Source organism: Aythya fuligula, chromosome 4 (genome assembly GCF_009819795.1).
Source record: "Aythya fuligula isolate bAytFul2 chromosome 4, bAytFul2.pri, whole genome shotgun sequence".
NCBI classification, from domain to species: Eukaryota; Metazoa; Chordata; class Aves; order Anseriformes; family Anatidae; genus Aythya; species Aythya fuligula.
The window spans coordinates 55,918,513-55,943,083 of NC_045562.1; the positions used below are offsets into that span (position 1 = coordinate 55,918,513).

The 24,571-nt window shown below is 33.9% G+C and overlaps 1 protein-coding gene across 4 annotated transcripts in view; it reads right to left on the bottom strand.

Moving 5' to 3' along the window:
• Positions 1 to 24,571, bottom strand: part of PCDH7 (protocadherin 7) — a 282,470-nt gene that overhangs the window by 120,105 nt on the left and 137,794 nt on the right. Inside the window, exon 4 of one of the 4 annotated variants that reach the window (XM_032185964.1) lies at positions 820 to 946. The exons of the other annotated variants lie outside the window; for them this stretch is intronic. Within the exon in view, the coding sequence (XP_032041855.1) occupies positions 897 to 946 (50 nt within the window). The 3' untranslated portion in view covers positions 820 to 896. Of the gene's footprint in view, positions 1 to 819; positions 947 to 24,571 lie in introns of those variants that run through there. 4 annotated transcript variants of the gene reach the window in all.

Consider the following 24,571-nt stretch of genomic DNA (forward strand, 5'->3'; position numbering starts at 1 on the left):
TCCTACTGCCAGACACAGCTATGAAAGCAGAATGCTTGTTCTCTGGATATTCTGTGTATTTCTTCTATTACTGAGCACATATTACTGATCCAGTCCTGGGAACAAAAACAACAATTCAAGACTCCTTCCTGTGATTATAACAGTCAGACAGAGAATCTTGTATCCCAGCCCAGCAGTTCTTTATTCATTTTACACAAGACAATCATTGGATAATGCTTGGTGGTTAAGGCACTCCTGTGGGTTGTAGGAATATGAATTTCAAGGATCTGCTAAAACTAGAAAGACTTGAATCCCTGTTTGCCTGTACAGCTAAATTCTTTCATTCCTGATCTACACTGGCATAAAAGAAACCCATAGAGATAGCTTAGAAGACCTTAGAGCAAGCCAAAGAAATCAGGAGAAGGAAAAAAAAAAGGAAGGAAAATACCTATTCTGAGAATCCTTGTTCACAGTTCTCGGATTTTGTCTAGCACCAGAGCTTAAGGATGTAGAAAGGTAGCAGCAATTAAATACTGTTGTATATATCCACCAATAAGAGTGTAAATGCTTGGAAGATTAGATTCAGCTAAGTTGTTTTGAGGTTATCACTGACAGGTAAATGACAGATGAGTACTTAAAGAAAGGAGATAAACAACTAGCTTTTTTTTTTTTTTTTTTTTTAATTTAGTTATAAGAAGTTATTTTGCATCTGCCTTACCTAATTTCAAGCCTCTTAACTGTCAGCTCATTAAAAAGACAAAACAGGATTTTATTTATTTATTTATTTTTTTTATAATCACACTACCTTCCATCACAGAAAAAGTGAAATTCAGTGATCCTAACAGGATTGGGCTTGGGTCAATCCTGAATCCTCTTGAAAGGCCTGTCTTATGATGTGTATGTACTGAAAGTGTTCATCAGAAAAAGACTTCCAAGAAGTGACTTCCAGTGAAGTGACTGCTGATACCTGTTTAGAAAAAAATAATAGTCAATTTGAAAAATATATAATTTAATGGCCTTAAAGGAAGGAAAATTAAGATAACACCCAGAGCTTTAAAAAAATTGATTTTGTTTAATCATATATTACATGACCTGGGAGATGGTCACTACTCCATTCATACTGATATCTCACATTTATATAAGAATATGAAGGGTTACCAATAAATCAACATAGGGAAAAAAAAAAAAAAAAAAGGATTCTGATAAAATGAGGACATTTCATATAGCAAATGACCTCCTGACCATACTGGAAAACCAACATGGGCTATATTGAAAAGGGAACAGTTCTGGCAAAACAACCTGACAGTAATTTGCTGCATCCCTTAGCTGGTATCAATGCAGTAAAGGCCATGAAAATTGAAACATGGTTCATTAACTGTGTGGGGGCTTTTGATAACCAACTCTGATATCTATGTTCTCTCTGATGACCAAGAATAATCTGCACTGCAGCAACATGATGATGTGTTTCAGTGCATAGCCTATTGACCACCTGCTGCTTAATATGCTACAGATGATACTTTAACAATTCAGAAGAAGCTAGGAATAGACAAGAAAAAGCCTCCCATCTGAGTGAGCTTCAATCTACATTACCAAAAAATCAGCAAGTTGAGATAAAAAGATAAGGAAGCTATAATTCATAATGAAACTCTTTTCCCTCCTGAACTTCAGGATGAAACCTTCACTTGCAAATAATAAACAGTTAAGTGAATTAAAGTGTTTCTACTCAAAACATAAGTAAGCCTGCTGGAACAAACCTTAAGAGAAGGCTACTTAGAAGTGCCAGGCTCATTACTTAAAATGTAGTAGGAGAACAAGAGGTTATGCTTATATATTGAAAGAAGGAAGATCTGACTGGACATAAGGGAAAAGGAACATAACTGTAAAGATACCAAACAGGAGAGCCAGTTCATATTATTAGGTTCTGGAATCTCTGTCCATGGAGGTTTCCAAGATCCAACTGAATACAGCCTTGGTAAGGACTCAGTCTAAATTCAGGGTTGATCCTGCTTTGAGTATCAGGCTGGATTCAACAAACTTTCTTCTGAGCTGAAATGATTCTATTGACAAACCAATGACAGCCAAAGATGTCTGAAATTTTCATGCTATTTTGTAGATGTATTATCTAAATATACAGATGTATAATGCAGATGTTTAGAAGAAACCAGGACTTTAAAAAGAAACAATAACATGCAGTACTGGTTATCTAGCATCTATCTAAAGGGGAAAATCATATTTTTTAGTCCTCTACAGTCAACAGGCATATATATATATATATATATGTTTGTATGTATATATATATATATATATGAATAAACACAATGAGGTGCAAAGTAAGGATCCATCTTTGCTTAGCTTCCAAATAAAATCAAAGTAAGAAGTAATTAAATCTTTTTTTTTTTTTCCTATAATTAAGAGAACATTTAACATTCACTGGGGCAGTATGTTAGGTTTAAAGTAGGTAAGCTACTATGAGATAAGTAATTACTTCAAAATATAGTTGAACTATTTTCAAACTAAAAGCTTTGTAAAGTGAAAGGGTAGCCCACTATTGCTGCAGAAATTAATTATTACTTTAGGGTTGAAACTTCCTTCTTTTCCTGAAAACTCTGTTGCCCTCCCAAGATCCTCAATTTCTGAGGTAATATTTTATTTTGGTATTGAAGCAGAACTCAGGATAGTCAGTTACTGAATAAAGATTTGCAAAAGCTTGTATTAATACAGAACAGTTTCTTCGTTCCAACTTTGTAATTTGAGAAAACAATGTGTTCTGCTTGCCGTAACTGTAAGATACAAAGAATCTTGAGAATAAGTTTTAGTGACATCTATGGAATGGCCTCAGGGATAAGGTAAAGAGTTCTAAATTCTACACCATAATTCCTTTTTATCCTGTGGAGCTTTGGCATAGAGTTTAACCAAGTCTGAGAATTTTGTTTACAGATGAGAAGTTGTTGCCTACTTTTAACAGCACTAAATAAATTACAAAGCTGAACAATGGTATTTCGATAGCATTTTGGAAAATTCTTTGTCTTATTATAAGTAGTGAAAGAGTTTTGATCATTGCAGATTAAAATGTCTATCTTCATCCTTAAGTATAAAGTCCTTACATTGCTATCTATTTTGTGTATTTAAGAAAGAATTAGTATATAATTATTCTCTCTTCTAGGAAGTGAAAATTAAGTCTGATCCCTATACATGGTGCATAAAATGGATAGTAAAGTTTCACCACGCTTTGAAACAAAATATATTTAAGGAAACTAAAAGCAGAAAAAAAACTTTGTATCTTGCTCTGACAAGTGGGAAAAGTGAAAACAACAGACATCTTACACTGTTTTGTATTCATGTAATAGAAAAATTCCTCTCCAATATGTTTCTGACCACTTAAGATGTGTGTTTGTGTTTTATCTAAATCAGTCTTCTAAGCTATCTACAAAAACACTTCAGGTTACTTCTACACTAGCAAAGTTGCAAACAATAAAACTCAGTATCCTGATGCCAATACACTGACTGAAGGTATACTGCACACTACTAGTGATCATTTCTAGAATTTTGAATAGTAAAGTTTAGAAAGAGAAATTTGAGAGAACGTCAAGAGAAACAGAATGTATGATCAGTTATTCCATCAGTAACGTGAGCAAGTATGCAAGCAAACTCAAACATTCCCTGAAAGCTTCCATTTTCCATTCAGTAGCCACAATAAACATAAATTTACTGAAGAAACAATTAAGTAGAAAGATGTATGCATGTCTCCTTCTGAAGCACAGCATATGCTAGATACCTCACGTGCTAGATAAGTTTCCCAGAAGAGTTAATCCATGTAAAAGGGATTGCTGATTTGATGCCAAGGGCAGTGAGACCTTGAACAATCTGCTGAGTAAGAATGGGGTCAGATAAGTTAGAGCTGCCTGAAGCCAAATTGAAGCCATTTTTCTCCAGGATAAAAATCAGAGGGAAAAACATAAACAAAACACATATTCATCTCTGTTTCTCTATCTGGCAAGTCTGGTTAAGCTGTTACAGCAGAGGATATGCTGCTACAAACATGTTTGCATGATAAGAGAAATTTCTAGCACTATTTTTGAAAAACTGTAAGGAAAATGGGGGGAAAGAAGCCAACACAAGTATGCAACTTATAAACATTGTGCAATCAATTAACTTGTTTATGTATTATTAGTTTAGAAAACCACATTAATAACATAGATATCTTCAACTGTAAATAATAAGTCCTCTCAGTAAATGGAGGCAAATGCAGAGGGGAAAAAAAAGTCTGCCTTTATTTCATGTTTCTCTTCAAAAGAAAATAGAACTTGGCTACATTAGCTGGAGATATGAAATCTCTAATGACTTCTAGCCTCACAACATAAGCTTAGTCAACATCTGGCATGATATTCTACACTTAGAAGTCTTAGTCTTGACTGACTAGATTTAGGCATGAAGCCAGAGGAAATGGTGAATCACTCTGAATCTCATCAGTCTGATATTGTTAAATCAGCAGAAGTCAGTTGAAGAAAGATGTTGTTTGTTTTAAGCTGCCTAAAAGGCACAGTCTAATACTGAACTGAATTGAAATTTCTCTGGTTAGCACAGTCATATTTTGGTTAACCTTTATGTTGTTGTTATTGTAATTGTTATACAGATGATAGCATATGTTAAATGTAACTGTATATGTTAAGTGGAACAAAGTTTTAGTGAAGAGGTTTCTCATCTGGAAGCCACAGAAATAATTTCTAGTCACAACAAGCGTCAGCATAGATTTATTGGTTTTGTCCATAAAAATCCTATTAAGATGACAGGACTACTGTGTGATTTATTCAAATAATTTGAATAAATCAAACACCTGTGAATATTCTCAACAATAAATAATTCAGAGAGAACGAGTACATATGGCTGAACAATTGCTTGACGTAATTAAAACGGTGACTGACTGCCTTAAAAGAGAGCTGAACCCTGCTAACAGTATGACTAAAAAGCAGTCAGATAACAGGTATGAATAGCAGCTTTTCAGACTCATTTTGTATTGATTCATATGGCTTATCCATATTATTTCATCCTGTAATGCAACCAACAGTCGAAACTCAAGCAATTACAGAATAAATGGGCTTCTGCAATTGCATATCTAAGTCTTTATTTCTCTTTCATAAAGACTTCAGTTTGAATTCCAGAGAATATAAGCAAATTACAAACACATCTACAAAATTAGGACCTTCTTTATGCTAGGAGGAAACCCAAACAGCTCAAATAGCAGGTGAAACAGAAGTCACCTAATAGCCCTAATAGCCTGACTCTCCAATATAAACAAGAGTAAAAATCCAACATCTATGTTACAGGCCATCAATGGTTGTCTCAAAGCCTTCAGAATTCCTAAACATTAGACATTAAAAATCTTTGGACTCATAGCATGTGCTAAATGTATCACTAACCAGATAAAATCATCAGAAGACAACCATCTAATGAACATGCAGGTACAGAAACTTGCACAAAAACATATATTAAATATATTTGGGAAGTTTGAGAGCAAACCAGAGACAAGTTCAGGGCATTAAATACTTGTGAATATCTTCTATATGTAGAAAGCAAGCTACTAATACCACATGATCTTAAAACATAATAAACATAATACCCATTTCATACTTGATTGCAATACCTTTTTTTAAAACAAACAAACAAACAAAAAAAACTATATTCCTCTTATATATAACAAAGGGATACATAGCCTACAGCACACTAAATCTTCAAAACTGAGTACAGGTAGTTTATTTGTACACCAAGGTGAGGAGCATCTGCCCTGTGAATGAGATTGGAAGCTCTCTCCGTATATGTCATTTAGCTTACTGCTGTAAGATGCTAAAAGGATCTGCAGCATCTTTTGCTATCATCTTTCCTTCAAGTTGGTAACTCCATTCTTTAATAATTGTAAGCATCACTGTCAAGGACAGTTTCATTTGTCTTTTCTTTTACTTATATATAGGAAAAAAAAAAATCATGTCATTATCTTTTAGCAGTTATTTCGTGAATCTTTTGCCATAGTGAGATTAGGCCACAAAATTATAAAAAATATAAAGGGTACATTTTGATTTGGCTTTTAGCCAGGATGAATCCTTGCTGTTCAAACCTTATGTTGTTTAAATTGAAGGTTTAACTATCGCTGGCATGTATTCTGGAGAATGACGTGCTTTACACACACACTTATGAACATATGCTGGGTAGAGTTTAAAAAGCCAGTATATAACATCGGTCATTGCCTTAAATTTCTTCAGAAATATAAATGGGACGACTTTTGGTAAATGACACCTGAAAGCAGACCACCATATCTACTGTTTTATATGAATACAAAGATATTAAACATTCAGAGTACCTGAAGGGTTTCCCAACAATTCTTTAGGTGGTTTAAGTCTTCACAGTTATTCTCATGTTTAAAAGCTTCATTTTCTACTCAAAGAGCATAACTGACTAAAGATGCTGAAATATGCTGTGTGAAAGGGAAAATGAATCTTTTAAACATATAAAACTCCTTTAGTGCTGCCCTTCCCATGGGACACATTGAAGATAAGCTAGAACAGATAAGTAAAAAATATCATAGAAATGTTGTTCACTTCCTACTTTGAAGTGAACAAAGTTTGCTTAACAGAAGCCTTTGTTTTTCAAAAGTATATTACAGGAAAGAATGAAATTAGGTTAAATTATAGATACATTTTAATAACAATAAATATATATATATATATATATATATATATATATATATATATATATATATAATTAGTTACCTTAAGTATCTTACCTGCTTAATTTGAATGCAATCTCAGAAATTACAGAATCATATAATCAGCATACCACAAAAGTCAAATAATAATCCAATAATTTTACGTGTTTGTTCTACAAGGGAGCTCCTCTGCCCTTATAATTGTTTCCAATTTGTTGGTCTTAGTCTTTCAGCATGGATTTTTAGTATCGATTTTTGAGTTGAGAAGTACATCTGAAGTATGTTCTTTAAACAGAAAAAAAAAAAATGCTGCCATCATGACATTTATTGCTAATGACCAAAACATACTGACAACTTGAACCTTCTTACTTGAAGAACTTTTAAAAACTAAAAATCATTTTATGTTTCTCCTGTAGAACTTTTTGATTCTTCAACACCTGTGTAAAATCCTACATACTAAAATTACATGAGCTTCTGAATGTGCAGTTCAGAAACTGGTGTTTCTTCCATCCATAAAAGAATCCTATCTAGAAGAATTAGATTTCTTTCACAGGTTTTCTATTTTGAAATAAAGTTTGCATTCTATTTTGTACCTTCAAGTGCAGAGCTGCTTCATCCAACATTACTGCCTCCAATACAAGAAGAAATGGAGCTTGAATAAGCTTCAAATCAAGTTTTTGGTCTGCTTTTCATATTAAAAAAGAAAATAAAATGAAACAAATATAACAAACAAACCTATCCCACATGAAAAGAAACATCTCCCTCTACTCCAGCTTGTGGCTAAGCTCTAAAGACTGAAGCACTGTAGGTGTGCCCAGAATTTCATATTGGCTAACTCTGGACAGCAAACATAGCACATATTATTTGTTTTTGTTTTCTTTAGCTCTTTTATTTATTTACAGTTACCTTCACAGAAGTTAAAGATTTGAGTTTCAAAGTCTATTCTTGATGTGCACCTGAAAAGCAGAGTATACAAGTAACTATTTTTCTTTCCAAGTCATCTGCTAGCTCTACCTCCCACCTCATAAGCCAACTTTCTTTTTCTTCTCTAAAGCATACATGATCTCATTTGCAATTACTACCTTATTTATTAATTTTAATAAGCTTGTTATTAATGCTCAGTAAGACCTGGTTTAGGTTGACCCTTGCTCCCCTATTATCGCAAGATGTGCCTTAAATCTGACCCTTATTTTGATAGAATGTCTACCTCCTTGGCCTGTAGAGGTCTCATACACTCAGACTTCAAGAAAAAACATTGTTGCCTGTTGCATTTTTTAGAAAATGAGGAAACTTGAAAGCATAAGCCAACAAACTTACTGTCTTATTAGTAGATGCTAGAACCCTCCATGCATTACCCATCAGGTTAGTTAGTTATGATTCATTGGCACAGCTGTGACTCATTACACTCAACACTGACTATAAAGGTAATAGAAATGATTTTCTTCCTAGAAGTCCTAATGGTCTAAGGGAAAAGCCCTGGCTGTCTGGCAATACTTGGATTTCGTTATATTGGTTGTCAGATAACAAATGTATTTTTCTTTCAGGAATGAGAGAGATCCTCACTTTTTTATTTGTTTGTTTTTATAATGACCAGCAAGTAGTATGTGTGAAGATGTGACTGCCTGAGTACTTGTTTACAATGTGACCAATAGATAGGAACGGTGGCTCTACTCAGGTTATACAGCTGAGCATGACTTCATGGCAGCACTGACTGTGGCTCAGCTCAACCTGCTGTTGATGGTTGTGTGGCCAGGTGAGGGTTCTAGCTGGTAAGCAACACATTGTCAGCTCACTTGGCAGAAGCTAGCTGTGATTACTACCTTCCAGACAAGATGGATGCTTTCCTGAATTAATTAACCTGCTTAGAGTTTGGCTAATAGTGTCAGTTAATTTGACTAATTTTTAGAAACTGGAACCAAAATCTTACAGCCCATTCATCTGTGTTAGAGGAGACCTGTGTCAAGATTTGGGAGCACTGTCAGTGGAGAAGCAACATCTCTGTTATTTCAAGAGGTGTCAATGTCATAGGAATAGGTAACAGTGCCCTATGGATGTATTCTGCTTCCTAGAGACAGTGGTAAAGGGAAGCATCTATGGTCAGGCTCCAGAATCAGCTCATGTAAGTGAAGGAGTAACTAATCTGTTTAAGAGCTTTGAGAAGCTGCAGTTCAATTTTCAGCCTAATGAACTGGTTTGTCTCTGGTCTTGAGCAACTGAAGCTTCAACAACTGTTAACAGGGAGCTGCAGCTTGGCATCCGAGTCTTACACTGTAAGTACTAAATTTGTTCTCAAAAATAAGTTATAGAGTATAGGTGGTGAACATGTCTTACCTTATACCATTGTTAAAGCCATGATCCAATTAAAAATAATGCACGTCACAATCTCCAGAGACACTTTGATGCAGAAACATTCAACACATCTACTGAAGTATTTTTGGTCTTCCTTTTTTTTAACTTAAGAATGTTAATTGGAGTGTAATTGAAGATGATGTATCAAATAACACTTGAATATTCTCTTATTCTTTGCAGGTTAGTTTGTCTGTTTTCCAAACTACCTTACATTATTCTAATGATTCAAAGCAATATTGTATTGCAAAGACCACCAACGTTTCTGCAAAAACCAAAGAGTGGTTTAATATTTGTCTGACATCTTGAATCATTACTAATTATTTCTACAATGCTAACACAAAAAATTACTGCTTCTGGAATTGGATATTACCACTTCTGTTTCTTTTTTTCTTGTTTCTTTAAAAAAAAAAAAAAAGAAACAGAAGAAAAAAAGAGGGAAAAAAAAATAATTGAATATTTTATAGAAACTTTTTCTCTACTGCATAAATGTGTTCTCTCTATATATCTGCATATACAACTTTGCATGTATGTTCCTTGTGGACTTGACTGTTATCAACAACTCAGCTAGAATACTGCATGTACAAGTCTTCATCCAGGCTTCTGGAGAATTTGCCAAATTTGTGGGTTTTTGCCAATACTAGATGGCTTTAAAACAAATGCTTAAAGCTTGGGATCACTCCACACAGATAAAGGAAAGGAAGAACATTGGCTTGGAGACCACAGACTTAGGCTGAATGAAGAACTGCACTGCAAAACATTTTGTACTTAAAAATTTTGACTATCTCAGCCCCGAAATGGAAAGGACTAAAGGCGTAAGGACAAAAAGGAATGAAGTGGCCATAAAATCATTTTTCATCTTCAAAACTGTAGACTGTCTGCCTCATAACAGAAGTGTAAAAATCGGCTTTTCTTTCTTATTAGTCGTATTAAGAAGGAGCTCAACCAAATTTATAGCAGGAAGTATATGACAAAATTGTCTGTGAGAGAATGGGACTGAGTGGGAGGCTTCTTCCACTCTGTACTGTCTCTGTTTTATGAAAAAAATAAATCTCAAGGGTAATCTTTTCAGAAGAATGAATATTTAGAGTTGCTGTTAATTCTTCCATATTGCATGGCTTTACTGAAGGAAATGCTTTCTATGTCTTTCAAGAATGTTTTAATTCCAACATGATTTGGCCTATGGATTTTTCTTGAAAATAAAAACTAGCCATGTTAGATCAATCTTTATTATTTGATTGGAGATATATAAACAACTGACCTTTACAGATCAAGTATGGACTGGGTATCTTTAACAAACAGGTCTGTAAAACACTCTTTGAATAAAGAATAGGAACATGGTCAAATCTGTGCTCTTCTCCTTTTTCTCCCCACAAACAACATTCCTTTGTGCTACATAAAAAGTAGTTTCTTGAACTGAAGATTTAAAAAAAAAAAAAAAAAAAAAAAAGCCTTTAGAGTGAACCATTCCTTTTTACAGCAGACAATAAAAAGATGAGAATTTATGCAGGGGATAAGTTATGTTATTTGGATATGCCATACAATGTTGCACCCTAACAAAAGGTCCTGTATCGCTCAGAGACCTAAGTAAAAAAACACCCATATTCTGTTTGCATGCTGTTAAGCACATGCTACTGTAGGGAATAATCAAGCAAAGCAAAGAATTAGGTCATCTACTATATCTTCTGCATAATAATGTCAACTTTTTCATGGTAGACTTCATCTGGGTAGTTTTAAGGAAAAACTATTATCATATGTTAGGTTTTGCTCTGAATTTTTCATTTTCAGTGCTCTAAACAAACTAGGTAGGAAAAAAAACTAGGATTTTTTTTTAACATATGTCTACAATTGTTATTAGTAGTTTCCTTGGTATTTTACTGTAAGACAGGAAATCACCAAGCAGTGATAAAAAATATTTCTGCTGCAGCATGTCCTGCTGCTTTATTTTTGCACCCCTGCAAGGTTAATAAGCTACATGATATATTATCATCATGATGTGATGTTAATACTCACAAGAGACATTAAGTGTTTTGCCATTTATTATACTTGAAGTCAAACAATTTCCTTTACCATTAGTATAATCAACTATTGACTACAAACCCTTCACAGAAAAAAGATTTTAAAAAAGCCCAAAGGATTTCAAAACCTACACAGCTACCAAGAGTAACTAGAAATCAAAAGAACATTGCTTTTCTAGAGAATAAAATTATAAATTAATTGGATTTTTCCTTCATATTTTAACATAATATTAAAATAAATGAAAACAATAAAAATAGTTCAAATGCAATTATATAATGTAAAGTGAACTCCAAAAAAAAATAATTAACAAAAATAAGCAACAGTAGTAGTAGTGAAATTTGAATGTAAAAGGTGTGGGGGGGAAAGGTTTGGAAGTTGTTAAGATCTGAGCAGTATGTATACCAAAGTAAGTGCAGTTTATAAAGAAATACACTGTAGGATATTATTGCCTGTAATATCAAAGAAGAGAATTCTGTTTCATATATAGAATTCACTTCTTGAGAAACTATTGACTTAAATCGGGTTTGACTGAAACAAAACTCCTGTGGTCAGGGCAGGGAGGGAACCACCACCACTCTTTTAGACTGCTGGTATTTCTGAAGAATTCATGCCCTTCTTGCAAGGAAAGTCCCTCTCTACACCCCTCCCTCCCTTTCCCCATTCTCCTCCCACTGAGGGATTAGAAATTGGCATATGACCAGAATGAAACACCACCTTGAATATAGGAACATCTTTTAAGCCAGCATTTTAAAGAAAAAATATGTTCACATGTAAAAGAGCAACTGAGCTTTAATCTATGCAACAAGAGTTCAAAGGTCAATAAACCTAGACAAATTTTCATAAATAGCTCAACAATGACAGAGAGGTTCATGGGTGCACTAGGAAAGAAAGTGTGAATGACCTAGAATCAGAGCCTTGTCTACCTACCAGCTTCTCTTCCACTACCACTCTACTAATTCAACAGAAGGAATAGAAAAACACTGCAGTGTATGCCAAAGTACCTATGTGCTTGAAATTATTAAAATCCATTTTCCTTATAAAAAAAAAAAAAAAAAGCATAATGAAGTATTTAATGCATTTTTTCTTATTTAGATTATGATTATTCTTAGCTAGCTGAACTTAACCTTTAATTGAATGTAACATAAATAATTTAAAACGTTAGATTTATGGCTCCTTAAAGTGTAAGAAAAATGTTAAGTATAATCCTAGTATAAATATAAAATGCCCTTTTCTCGTTGTCTCTAACTAAAGAATCTCATTTATTATAATTAATGCTGGAAAGTTACTTTTGTTGAAGCCATTTTCACGTTAGTGGTTATACTGTTGTCACATAATTATCTGCTGCAAGTTTCTTTATTTCTTATGACAATTACAAAAATTAAAAAGCTGCAGCTACGTTGGCTAATATGTTTCTGGAAGGTTTGCATAAGACACACGCTTTTTAAAGTTATTAAAAACCCAAAATGAAGCATAAATCTGCATTTTGGAAGAACTAAGAGGCATCTTCACGAATATACAATTTGTGGCATTGCTTCTTCCTTTGAACTCCAAAACTATCAGAGAATAGACTATCATTTTTATCAGGAAGCTGTAAAAAATATTTTTAAACACCTACAAGGATGATTTAACATTGCGTTAATTACAGTGTTAGCTATTTTTTCATGCGTAACAGAAGGGTAATTATTCTTTACGCCTACCAAAACATTCAGCAAAATGACCTGTGTTACCTCACAATCAATAGTACTCCTATATACTACACTAAAATTAAGTCATTGTTCAAAAGATTATTTCTTTAAGATACCCAAAATACAAACACATACAAATTCTCTTGAAAACTACTGTATTGTGTTAAAGTTAGGTGTTAAGATAGGAAAGGCCCTTCACTACAGCTGCTGGAGTAGTGGAAGCTTTGTGAACTTCCTCTTCCCCGACGTGCAGAGACAGTAGATATATTTGTTAATAATAAACCTTTCAGGGGAAAACAAAACAAAAATAAAACAACATCTAGGTCTGGAAAGAGTCAGAGCAACCTGAATTGAGCACTGCTACTTCCATTATAAAATCAATAGCATGGGCACGTAGAGCTTAGCTTACTTAATACACTTTTCTCATCCCTGGGGGAAAATATTTACTTAGGAAAAAGAATATTTTGTGCCATATCTAGCCACTGTATGTCTTTTCCCTTGTTTTTTTGTTTTTCTTTGTTTTTTTTTTTCATTTGTTGACAAGTATGCGTTTGGAAAAAAACAATGAATATAAAGATTCTCTGAAGAGTGAGAATAGCCAGGGTAAAGGCTGAGCTTACTTTACCTAGTGCTTGGAAGTAACGTACATGAAAGTTTCCGTTATCAGCAGTCTTCGCTTGGAGAAGCTCACTTCTAAAGAATTTCCTATTAACTTTATGAAATAGATTTTGCATCTGTTTTTTTGATTAACAAATTAGCTCATTGTCTCACACTGACTGCAGCAGACCTGAAAAACAGATCCAGGACTCTCCAGCTCTTGGTATCTATTCTCATACATGCTGTGAAATGAACTCTTAAGTTGCACTCAAAGGTGGAAGTTGCTTATTTCTTGCTGACGCAGCATGATGCAACTGCAATCCTTGCATGATGCAAGGATTACTATTTGGCTACCTGAGTGGCTGATTAATCACTGATTAATGGTTTGCTTACTGTTGGAGTAAGGGTATCATTTTATTTACCTGTAATTAATTTCCAACTTTTTTTTGTAAAGTGTTTTGTTGTTTTTGTTTAAGTCTTAGAAGTCTTATGTCATAGACATATTTTTGTTTTCTTTCTCTCACTTCACCAAAGGTAGGGTCTTTGCAAGAAATCTCTACTAAGGTTAAAAAAAAAATAAAATAGTTTTCTCTACTTGACTGTAGTAGTAACGGCAAAGATTTCAAAGTTTGTCCAAGCTCAGGTTTCAGACTAGACAGTACACCAAAATTTTCATAAAACCTTTACCTGCTAGAAAGCTGAGGAAAAATTAATAAAGTCCTCTCACTGTTTTCTTTAAAAATAGTAAGATTATCTTAACATTTGTCTTTTTTTTTTTTTTTTTTCCTCAGGTTTGAATTCCAGTTATCAGAGATTTGGAAAGAACAGACATCGCATTTTTTGTCGGATTTTCCATGACACAAAGCACCACAGCTCTCACTAAGCTCAGCAACATTTTATGTGATGCTATGGGAGAACAAGTCATGCTATTTCAGAATTGGCTATATATATATATAGCGAAGACAATAATCACTGATAGAGTAAAAAAAAGTAAATGGTCTTTTGCTCTAGGTAATGACATTATTTTATAGTAGGAAGATTTCTAAATATAATTATCTTTACTAGTCATCTTAATGATTCTTCTTCTGCATTTCCTTTAGGAGTGTCTTGTGGGACATACAGAAGTGCCAGATTGCAGAAATGTTATTTTTGCTAAAGCCACAGCTCCAGGAGTTATGAGCAATATGAAATATATATATATATATAGCTAGCCTTCAGGTGTTAAAAATGAAGCACAGAAATAGCAAAATAAAGTTGAAAATATCTGAAGGTAAATTAAAACTATCATAAATTCATATATGTCCCTTTGAGGTCAATCTGTTGTCTAGCGTTTTTTTCATTGTTTTGTTCTGAGTTTTAATTTGGTGTGTGTGTGTGTTGTTTTGGTTTTGAACAGAGGTTTTCCATGGCTTCTGACATTAAGATTCTACTATATACATGCAGCTCAGGAGTTGTAGGAATTAGACAGTTTAATGTGCTTTAGCATACAGCTAGCATTCGATTCAAATTTCTACAATCAATCATTAAAAAATAAAATCTGTAGCTATTTCCTACAATTCTGCATCCCCACTGATAGCATTAGTTATGACACAGTGGTAAGGAACAGGTTGCCTGGTTGAATAGGTTATGTGTGGTGTTTTCACTATGTCTCAGTGTAAAGCTTAAATTAAAAGAAAAACTGTTGCAAAATATAGGACCTATATGCTTTTAAGGCTGGAATTAAATTTAGGTATTTCCAACAGTTAAAGAAACCCTCCTTTACACAGTTGCTACAGTAGTGTGGGGGAAGTTTTAATCTAGCTCCTTACAGATGAATCTTAAGACATGCTGTATGCTTAACTTTATCCCTTGTGCAGAATGCAGTTCCCAATGAAAAAAAAGTAGTGATTACTGCAGCATTGTTTAATGGAAATTTTAGTCCTATATGAGATGTGGAAAAGTAAGAATAACTCAGATTTAGTCTCTCTACAAGAGGTTGTTTTAATTGCTGTAAATGAATAATCCTTTCAGGATTAGTAGCAAAACATGAGGTGGGCAAGTCCTAGTAAACCCTCTCATTGCTTAAGATGTTGGAGATCTTTAAACCAGATTATGAGGCATAACACAGGGATTCTCTGCTCTCCAAGAATACATCAATGATCACAGCAGAAACATTTTTAAAGGCACTTTTATTCCAACTCTCCGAACTACAGAGATTTCTTTGTATTTGATAGTTCTCTCAACATTTATTTGGGAACTATGCTGTATACATGTGTATATATATATATATATATGCACATATACATATAATTGGATGAAGATGGGATTATTTATCAATGAAGTAGTCAAGATACTTGGAAAATCAAAGCACAAGAAGGTTTCAAGAGATGTTTGTGAGAGAAAATAATGGAACCAATATGGTAAAGTTTAGAAAAATTTATTTCTGTAAGAGAGCAGAATTTGTTAGAAGTCTCGAGCCTATTAAAAAAAAAAAAATATATATATATATATATATATATATATATACACACACATATATATTCAATTCTGGTTGTTCCATACTTTCTGGAAGACAACAACTGACCTTATGTTCAGTGAGTAGAATACAAGCATTCCTGAGTTTCATTGCTAATAAAGTACCATTATTTTCCAGAAGACAACACATAGCATTTTTAATTGTGGCAGCATTTAAAAAAACCTCTTTATATTGTGATGATCTGAACTTGGAGGAGTTCCTTCATGTTAAGAGCATTTAAAATTAGGTTAGTACAAGTGCTCAGAAATAGAGGAACCCATTCTGCTTTGAAGTTTATGCCCTGAGTAATCTCCTTTACTCAATATCACTATTCTGTTCAGTAAAACTATTTAAATCCATTGTTGAAATTCAGTCCTAGGTGGATTTTTTATTTCTGCATAAACCTGATGCTGATAGGAAGTGACAGGTTGTGATTAGACAGAAAATTCTGTCCATGATACATACATAGTAGCATTTGGCAGCCACTGTCATGCCAAGAATTGTGGACTTGGTATCAGATCCTTTTTTCTCAACTGTTCTGGTTACACTTAACCAGGATGCTAGTTAATGCTTCCTGGGGGCATGAGCACCTATCCAATAGGTAATGTCCTCTGGGTGTTAGTCCAATTTCACACAAGCAACTTAACTGCCACCTTATTGTAATGACTTCCCATCACTATTGACCTGGTCTTGGTTCAGTTCTCTTACTATTTATCTTCACTGTAATAAACAAATTAGTCTTCTCAGTACAGTTTACTTAAGTCCTTCTCAAAAAAAAAACCAAAACTTCTAAAAGTCAGGTGGCAGTAAAAACAAGTGCCTGGTAGAGATGAACTCTGTTAGAGACTTTAGTTTTATAACTTCCTTAATTTACTCAGTTAATGTTTGTCAAGAAATTTCAGGGTAATGTCTTAAGGTCCACTTAACATTCACAGTGTGAGCAATAGCATATGGGACTCTACCTGGTAAAAGCTAAAGGCAATTGTTTCCTTTTGAACAGAAAAGCACAAGAAAAATATTCACTTATCTGAACCTTTGGGAGCATCTTGAGCTTTTCTGTATTCTCCCATTACTATTTAGATTAGATCTGACTGTGTCTCAGGTTTCTGTATCTATGCTCCTAGCAAGTGAGCTATGCCTCTGAGGAACATCCTTTGTTAAAAATGGTGCGCTGTGACAGGACAGAGCCTGTCCTATGTATTGCCCTTTGTAATACCTAGGATGTATTCCCCTTTGACTCTCAGCCCATGTTGCTTCATCAGAGTCTGTCCACGAACCAGTTTCTCGTGCCATTGTTATTTCCCAAAGTTTAATTCTGCAGATATGGCCATTTCCAGTATAGGTGGAAACAGAGGGTAGGGAAAAATCAATTCTACTCATGCCCTTTGCACACTGCTGTTGAGTCCCTTAGATCAAAACACACACGGAAGACATTTTGGTACAGATTAAAATTTGATATACTTTTTTCCTATTACCCTTTCCCCTCCACCTTTGGTGTCATCTAGGTAGAGAACTATGGGCAGAATAGATTATTTTGCCTTTTTTTGTTTGTTTGTTTTGTTTTTTAATAAAAAAGGATAACATACAGTGTCAAAATTGTTAAATCCTGTTTCCTTTCAGGTCTCCTCAGGCCTATGTTAATTGTTAAAATCTCAGACAGTTGGCCACAACATTCTCAGAGTAGAACCAAAGCCCACGCTGTTTCTTTCCTCTGCCAGTACGCTGTACTTCTGTACAGCAACATGCTGGAAACGGGGTCCCAGTAATAGTCAACTAATGTTGACTATTTTATTACTCTCTTATGTACCTGTAACACTTTTAAGTCAGAATATGCAGGCTCCTTGCATATTATCAGATGGATCAAGCAGTGTTTTTCCAGTGCTTCAGGGCAGCTTAAATATTTTCTTGAATGCTTTACAAGGCATAGTGAAATTTCTATCATCATGCCATTACAAATCTTCACTAAGCATAAAAACATTTGGTACGTATTTTTTAAGCCAAGATTTAATTTTAGCTTTCTTTGCCTATTTTTTTTTAACCAAACATTGTCACACAACAATGAAACTTCATTAAATACAGTACCTTAATCATGCTGTGGGACATTGAATCAGACATGTTGAAACACAAAAAAATACTTAAATAGATTGCATTTTAAAAATCATCCTATGTAATAATGCTGCTCTTTCTTCTCCTACTCCCCTCCCCACCTAAAAAACACGAGAAACCTAGAAAACAACTAATGTTGACTATTTTATTACTCTCTTATGTACCTGAACTACAGCTATGTATGGAGTAGCAGAAAGAATCACATTCCCAGGGCTGTCAAATCTACTGGCGTACCACAATAATCCCTGTATTATTACTGCAATAGATGGAATATGAAATGTATGTTAGCACAAATTACGCAATTCAGTAGCAGGAAATGACAGCTACTGGTAATAGAATTAAACATAGAAAGACATTAATAAAATAGCTTATGATACATGTGCTTAAATATATTTTTTTCAAATATTCTGTTAAAACAAAATGGTTTCTATTCTCCACATAGGGAATAAAAGATTGTTATTAGCTAATAGCAGTGGAAGGTGAAATTACATCAGATCTCTTTGCCTTCTGTTCATAATAAAAGCTTGCAATGTCAAATTCCATTGACATGTTACTTCAACATCTCATGATAATATAAATGTCATTGCACTGCCCCAAAAGGGGACACATTCTCCTCTTTAAAGACAATATGAGTTAATTGTGAGTAAAATGCTCCTGCATAAGAAAATAATTAACCTGCAGCACAGTTGAAACACTTTGAGGGTAGTATGACAGCAGCATACAAATGCTACAGGCTTTTTGGTTTATTTGGATTTGATTTAAGAAGTCTTTTTCCAAGATTTCCTCTATGGACACTGGTCTTTATAACACTGTTGAAATCTCTGGGGGAAAAATAAAAAAAAGAGGACAGAGAGAATCCTTGGATCAAGAAAACAAATCTGTCATAAACCCATAGGAAAAGAAAACACTTTGGTTTGAGCTTGTCCTATGGCTTGTTTACATGTGATTTCAGATATGATGCACTTTGATTTTACTTCTCTCGTTGATGAACTAATACAGATTGCTTAGTAAAAGAACAAGTGCCCCCGCAGGGTGCTTTAGGGTTGATTTGTTCCTTAGATACAGCAAAAAACAGGTTAAGACAAGCAAGTTGGGAAAGCCAGTATGGGCACGTTCATTTGGTTCCAAGAGCAACCAAACAACTAGCAAAATAAATTAACTCCATAAATGCTGTTCTTCCTTTACTGCCTGTACACTTTACTTCCATCACCCAAGCAAAAATTTATACTTATGCCTTAATTTCAATTATTTTATATGGTAGATAGAAATGCATATTTTAATCATCTATCCTTTTTATTTATCTATATTTTATTATTATTTACTGAGATGTGTTTGTCCTTTACAGTATGAGAATGGGCAGCTCTTTTAAAAATCAATGGATCAATCACTGATGTTGATTTATTTCTAATAGCACATTTAAAGTAAACTGTGATGTGAGTTTTAAAGTATTAGAATACTTCGGTCTAATGTAAAACACAACCACCCTTATAAAAGGCACATTAATAACTACAGTTTCTCCCATAATAAATTATGTCTATGCTTTTGCTTTTATCTGTGCATAAAAACTATGTTTGAGCCTTAAAATCTTTTTTGTTGTTGTTGCTCCTTGCCCAATACAAGTCAACCTCCTCTGGAATTTTATTTTAAATTTCTGTACAAATAAATTGACATAATTTATCAAAAATCCTAATTCTCATGAATAGCACATACTATCATTTTTCTAGGTATTCAATCATTTGACATTCACATTGAATGCTGTGTTGCTGAGACACATAAAACACACTATAGGTGACACTACAGTAAGATTCAGCAGTATCTGAAATGTCTGAATTTATATTACGCTGCCCTTGAAATCCTCCGGTCCTTAAAGAAATTGCTATTTTTCTCTGAAGACCAATTACTTCCTATAAAGTAGAATTTTCAGATCTCCAAATGTTGCATATCGTACTGGGGCTTCTAATTCCTTTAAATAACATTCTGTACATTTTGGCATAATCTCACATTAATATTTGCTAAAGTACATAAGAAGAACACAGCTACTCTCAGTCTAATTTTTAGTTGCTTTTTTTTTTTTTTTTGATAATCCAATGTAAAAATGAATTAGATGTAAAAAGAAATGCAAAACTGATTATTTTTTGTATGTATGTTTTGTCACAGTGATTTTTAGATTTTTATACATCTTTAATACAAATTATTTAAGAAAGAACAGTGTACGAAGTGACTTTATTTAGATGTGAAAATGGAGCAGCCTATGTAAATGCTCTAAATATCAGTAACTCAGGATAATACTTACATTCTTTGTACTTGCACTCCAATATAACTCAAGGTGAAGTTTTACTATATAAGGGTAGTTAACTGATCTAAATGTATGATTATAGCACATATGAGCCCATTTCAATTCAGTGCATTTGGTATTTGAGTTTGTATGCAGATTTTTAAACACCAATCTTTGTTACTGTTATGATTCGTTTACGTGCAATTGTGAGGGCAACTAGATATGCTCTTGGCCCTTCAGCCCAGATACACCATTTTGAAAATACTGTCAGATATTTGTTCTGGATAGCAATAAAATAATAACTGTTGTTGTTTGTTTGTTTATTTGTTTTTAAGTGGACTCAATGAAAAGATAGAGATTCTTCTCTTGATTTCATCACTTTTTTTTTTTTTTTGCGTGTAATAAAAACTACCCCAGCTTTTAAAACATCAAAGTGCAAACATCCAAACTGTATGAGAAAGTCCAAAATGGCATGATCAATTTTATATAGGTATTATATAATAAAATATTGACATCTGGTGTAATGAAAAATGAAATAAATGGAACAGAAGAAACAAAGAGAACAAAATGTGTTTTCCAGTGAAATGGAGAAGAAATACCCCTTATAAAGGGCTTCTTTTGGATCATCCTTATACTTGAAGATTAGAAGGGACAGAAAGATCTAATGTTGTCCAGGAAACTGAAGAAAATGTCATTAACTACAGGGTACAGGGGAAATGCAGCATGCTGAAAGAACTCCTTGGGACTGAGGAAAAATAAATTTCCGTTGACTATCTGCATTTGTTTTTTTCCAGCAAAGAGCCTGAAGTGGATGCAAAGGTTGCTAAATATTCCATTCATAAACCTCTTCTTCCTTGAGTTTGTAAATTTTGGAAAGCATTTTATCCCCTGTCCACATTCAGGACTCTGACAGTATCAAAGAGTTCTGCAGTCTGCATCAGTGGGAGGCAGCCTGAGCTACCAGCTGGCACAGAGGACTTGGATAAAAGCCTAACTCCACTAAGTCAATAGCAAAACTCTCATCAACTTGACTGCAAACTGGAAGTTGGTCTCCAAATTATTACTCCTTGGGGATGAACAGTGTTTGGCTTTACCTCTTGGATCAATTACCGGACAAAAGATCAATTCACAGGATGACGTTGGACATACCACCTCACTTTATGATGATTTAGTTCTCCATTTCTCAGTTTAGTATGTTCTTTCCTATCCACCTCATTGAATTGATTTGAAATTCATAGATGAAGCAGGTTATGTAAGTGCAACTGTATAGATCTCATGGGTATTTGCAGTAAGAACTGACTCACCAAGAAGTGTACATGCATGCACACCCACATGCATGCATATAAACCCTTCCCTCACTGTTTCTAACAGATAAAACTGCAGTAACGCATCCTTAAGAATGCATCTTTCTCCATTTTCAAGTTATTGATTAAAAACTGATGGAATATGACTTCATCTTTTAAAGGTAATGAAAGAGAAATATGTTTTAGTAAAAGGTAGTTCAAGTTGTCTGGTAATAACATATCATTTTTAAGAGTGGCAAGCAATTATTGTCATATATATTTTCTTTTCAAGAGTAGGATACTGAAATCATAAGTAGAGGAAACAATCTTATAATATTAATTTTTTTAAGTGAGCCATATGCTGCTCTTCACTATGAAGTACAAAGGGAACTAGAGCAAATATAATGCAAGAGCAACAAAGAATAGCTAGAGAAATAACAATGCTATTCAGAATATCAGAAAAACAAAGAATTAGCTTTGCTATCAATGAGTAGGGGTAGATTTCCAACACAGAAGTGTGCATTCCTTCTATGATTCCAGCAGATCCAATCATGCACTGTCTGAGCACCCAAAATCCTAATCAAGCTGAAAACAATTCACAATGATACTTGGGCATACTTCATGAATAGAAAGCATGCAGCGGTTGTTGGTGTTTCTCTGGATAGTCACAGAAAATAAAAAGATAAGGAGAGAGGACATAACATACTGTTCTGGTAGTTTGAAACAGTTATTTGTGCTCACAGTTGGCCTATATTTGGTCCTTTGCTTTGCATGCTGAAGTACAATGTAAACATAGAATAGCAGATAAGATAAAATAAGTGTAGTGCCATGTAATTCACAACCTAAAAGAATTGCTTACCTTTCTATATTGTCATTAACCGAATGAAGTAAAAATACATCAGCACTAGCAATGTATAACCCAATCAAAATATATTTCCCTCATTTTCTTTTTAAGTATACATATATAACACTTCAAAGTGCACAGTAACTCTTAAAGAATACCATGCGGTTTTGAATTTTAAAGTATTACTATGCACATAGGTTAGCAAACCATACGTTCTTCTGGTAAAAAAGCTGACATATGCAGTAAGGTCATCTAAATAAACATGGTAAAAGATTAAAAAGGGGGAAAGAAATCAAGGACCAAAACAGCCCAAGTTTTTCCGAGGTAGGTTAATTTTCTTACATAAGGCTATACTAGTATAACAGAGATCCCTGTGAAGTCATCTTCTGCTTGAGAAACTGATTTTCCTCTTATAAAATTGCCTTTTACAGATATTATCAGAATATTCCATTCTCAGAACAAATTGGCTCAAGACATAAGTCACCAAATATGTGTTCTAAAACATTACCATGTATATATTGCCAGATTTACAGACTCCAGTGTTCATTGTGTGTATATTTATAGGTTGGGATTTATCAAAAACGAGGATAAGAACTCTTATGTATATACATTATACAATAATTTGTGCAGCACTTTCTGGTATTTTGGAGTCATGCAGGGTAATGTTTAAGAAACAGTGGATGAAGCACTGAAATAAGAAAAAACAAACAAACAAACAAACAAAAACTATTAGCATGTTATCACTATATTGAAAACCTTTACTGATTCAAACCCTCTGATGTATGCATCAGCATTACTTGCATTAACATTTTCAGTAGAGTTTAAAAACAGAACTATTCACATGCAATTTCAGGACCTGAATTCAAGAGAATTCAGGAAGTACACCTGAAAATAATGGGAACTGCAAAGATTCTTTGAAGCAAGCCAATGAATGTCTGGTTTACAATAAGGACATTTAACTCTTCATGAATATTAACCTGTATTTTTATTTGCACTGTAAAAACCTAAAGGGAAATGGATTCTGTAAACTAATTGATTCTTTTTTCACTTTATTAACAGTTTTGTCTAGAGAACAGACCAATACTCTACCTTACAAGCAAAAGTGAGACTCATAAATAAAATTAAGTAAACCTATTAATCATCAAAATTCCTTTCACATTTTCAAGTCATTATCTTACATACCATGAATTCCTGCTCTACACTGAAACTTTGACACTTACAGTTAAATCTTAAATTGTCGCTGTGAATGTAGCATATTATCAGACTGTATGAACCTTGATAATGCACTTCTCTTTCTTGCTTTTTAGTCCTCCATGTGTCAGCTGGAGTGTAATTTATCTACTGATTTCTTTGTAGGAGTCAAGTAACTGAATCACAGAAATCCTGAGCTCTTCTTCAAACTCTGCCCCTTATTTCCTGTGTGACTTCAGACATGTTCCTTAATCTTTCTTGACTCCATTTCCCCTTGTAAAAATGTCAGCTGTAAACCATTCCCTTACTTTTCCTTCTTTCACAGAGATGACTGCTGTTCTCCCACCCTTACATATTCGCTACTGAAACACAGGCTGAGTTAGAATGCTGCACTGCATTCTAAATGCAGATAACAGATATGTTCATGCAGAAATACCTGAGCTAGCATTAACATAGATATCTCAGATGTGGCAAGCAATTACAACTAATTACAACTGCATGGGAACAAATCTCCCAAGAAAGAGCATGTGAGCCAAAATCTACAGTGCTGCAGATTCACTGCCAGAGGTATTTATCTATATTTAACAAAGAATCAAACTGATTAGGCCACTTAAAAATAAATACCAAATATACAAAAATCTGAAAAACTGGAGTATAATCAAATATTTCTAAGAAGATTTCAAGAAAGACAAAAGAGACCTAGCAGAACTATGTAAATGAACGTGAAACAGAACAATGAAAAGTTCTGCTTAAATATTCTATGTATGATTAATAGCATAGAAATTAATATTAAAAGGATGTTTTGTCCATTCCACGAATGGTGAATATTCATCTCTAGTTACCCCCACATTGGAATATAAAGCAGAAGTTCATGGAAAGAAAAAAATTAGCACGCACATCTTGATCAAAGACTGATAAGCCTAGGAATATATTGTTCTGAGAAAAGACAAATGATAAGGAAACAAAATCCACAGTATTTAAAGAGCAAAATGGAATACTTCCATGCTCTTTCTTATAATTATAAAAAAGCACATATACTAAAGATGTATAGTAAG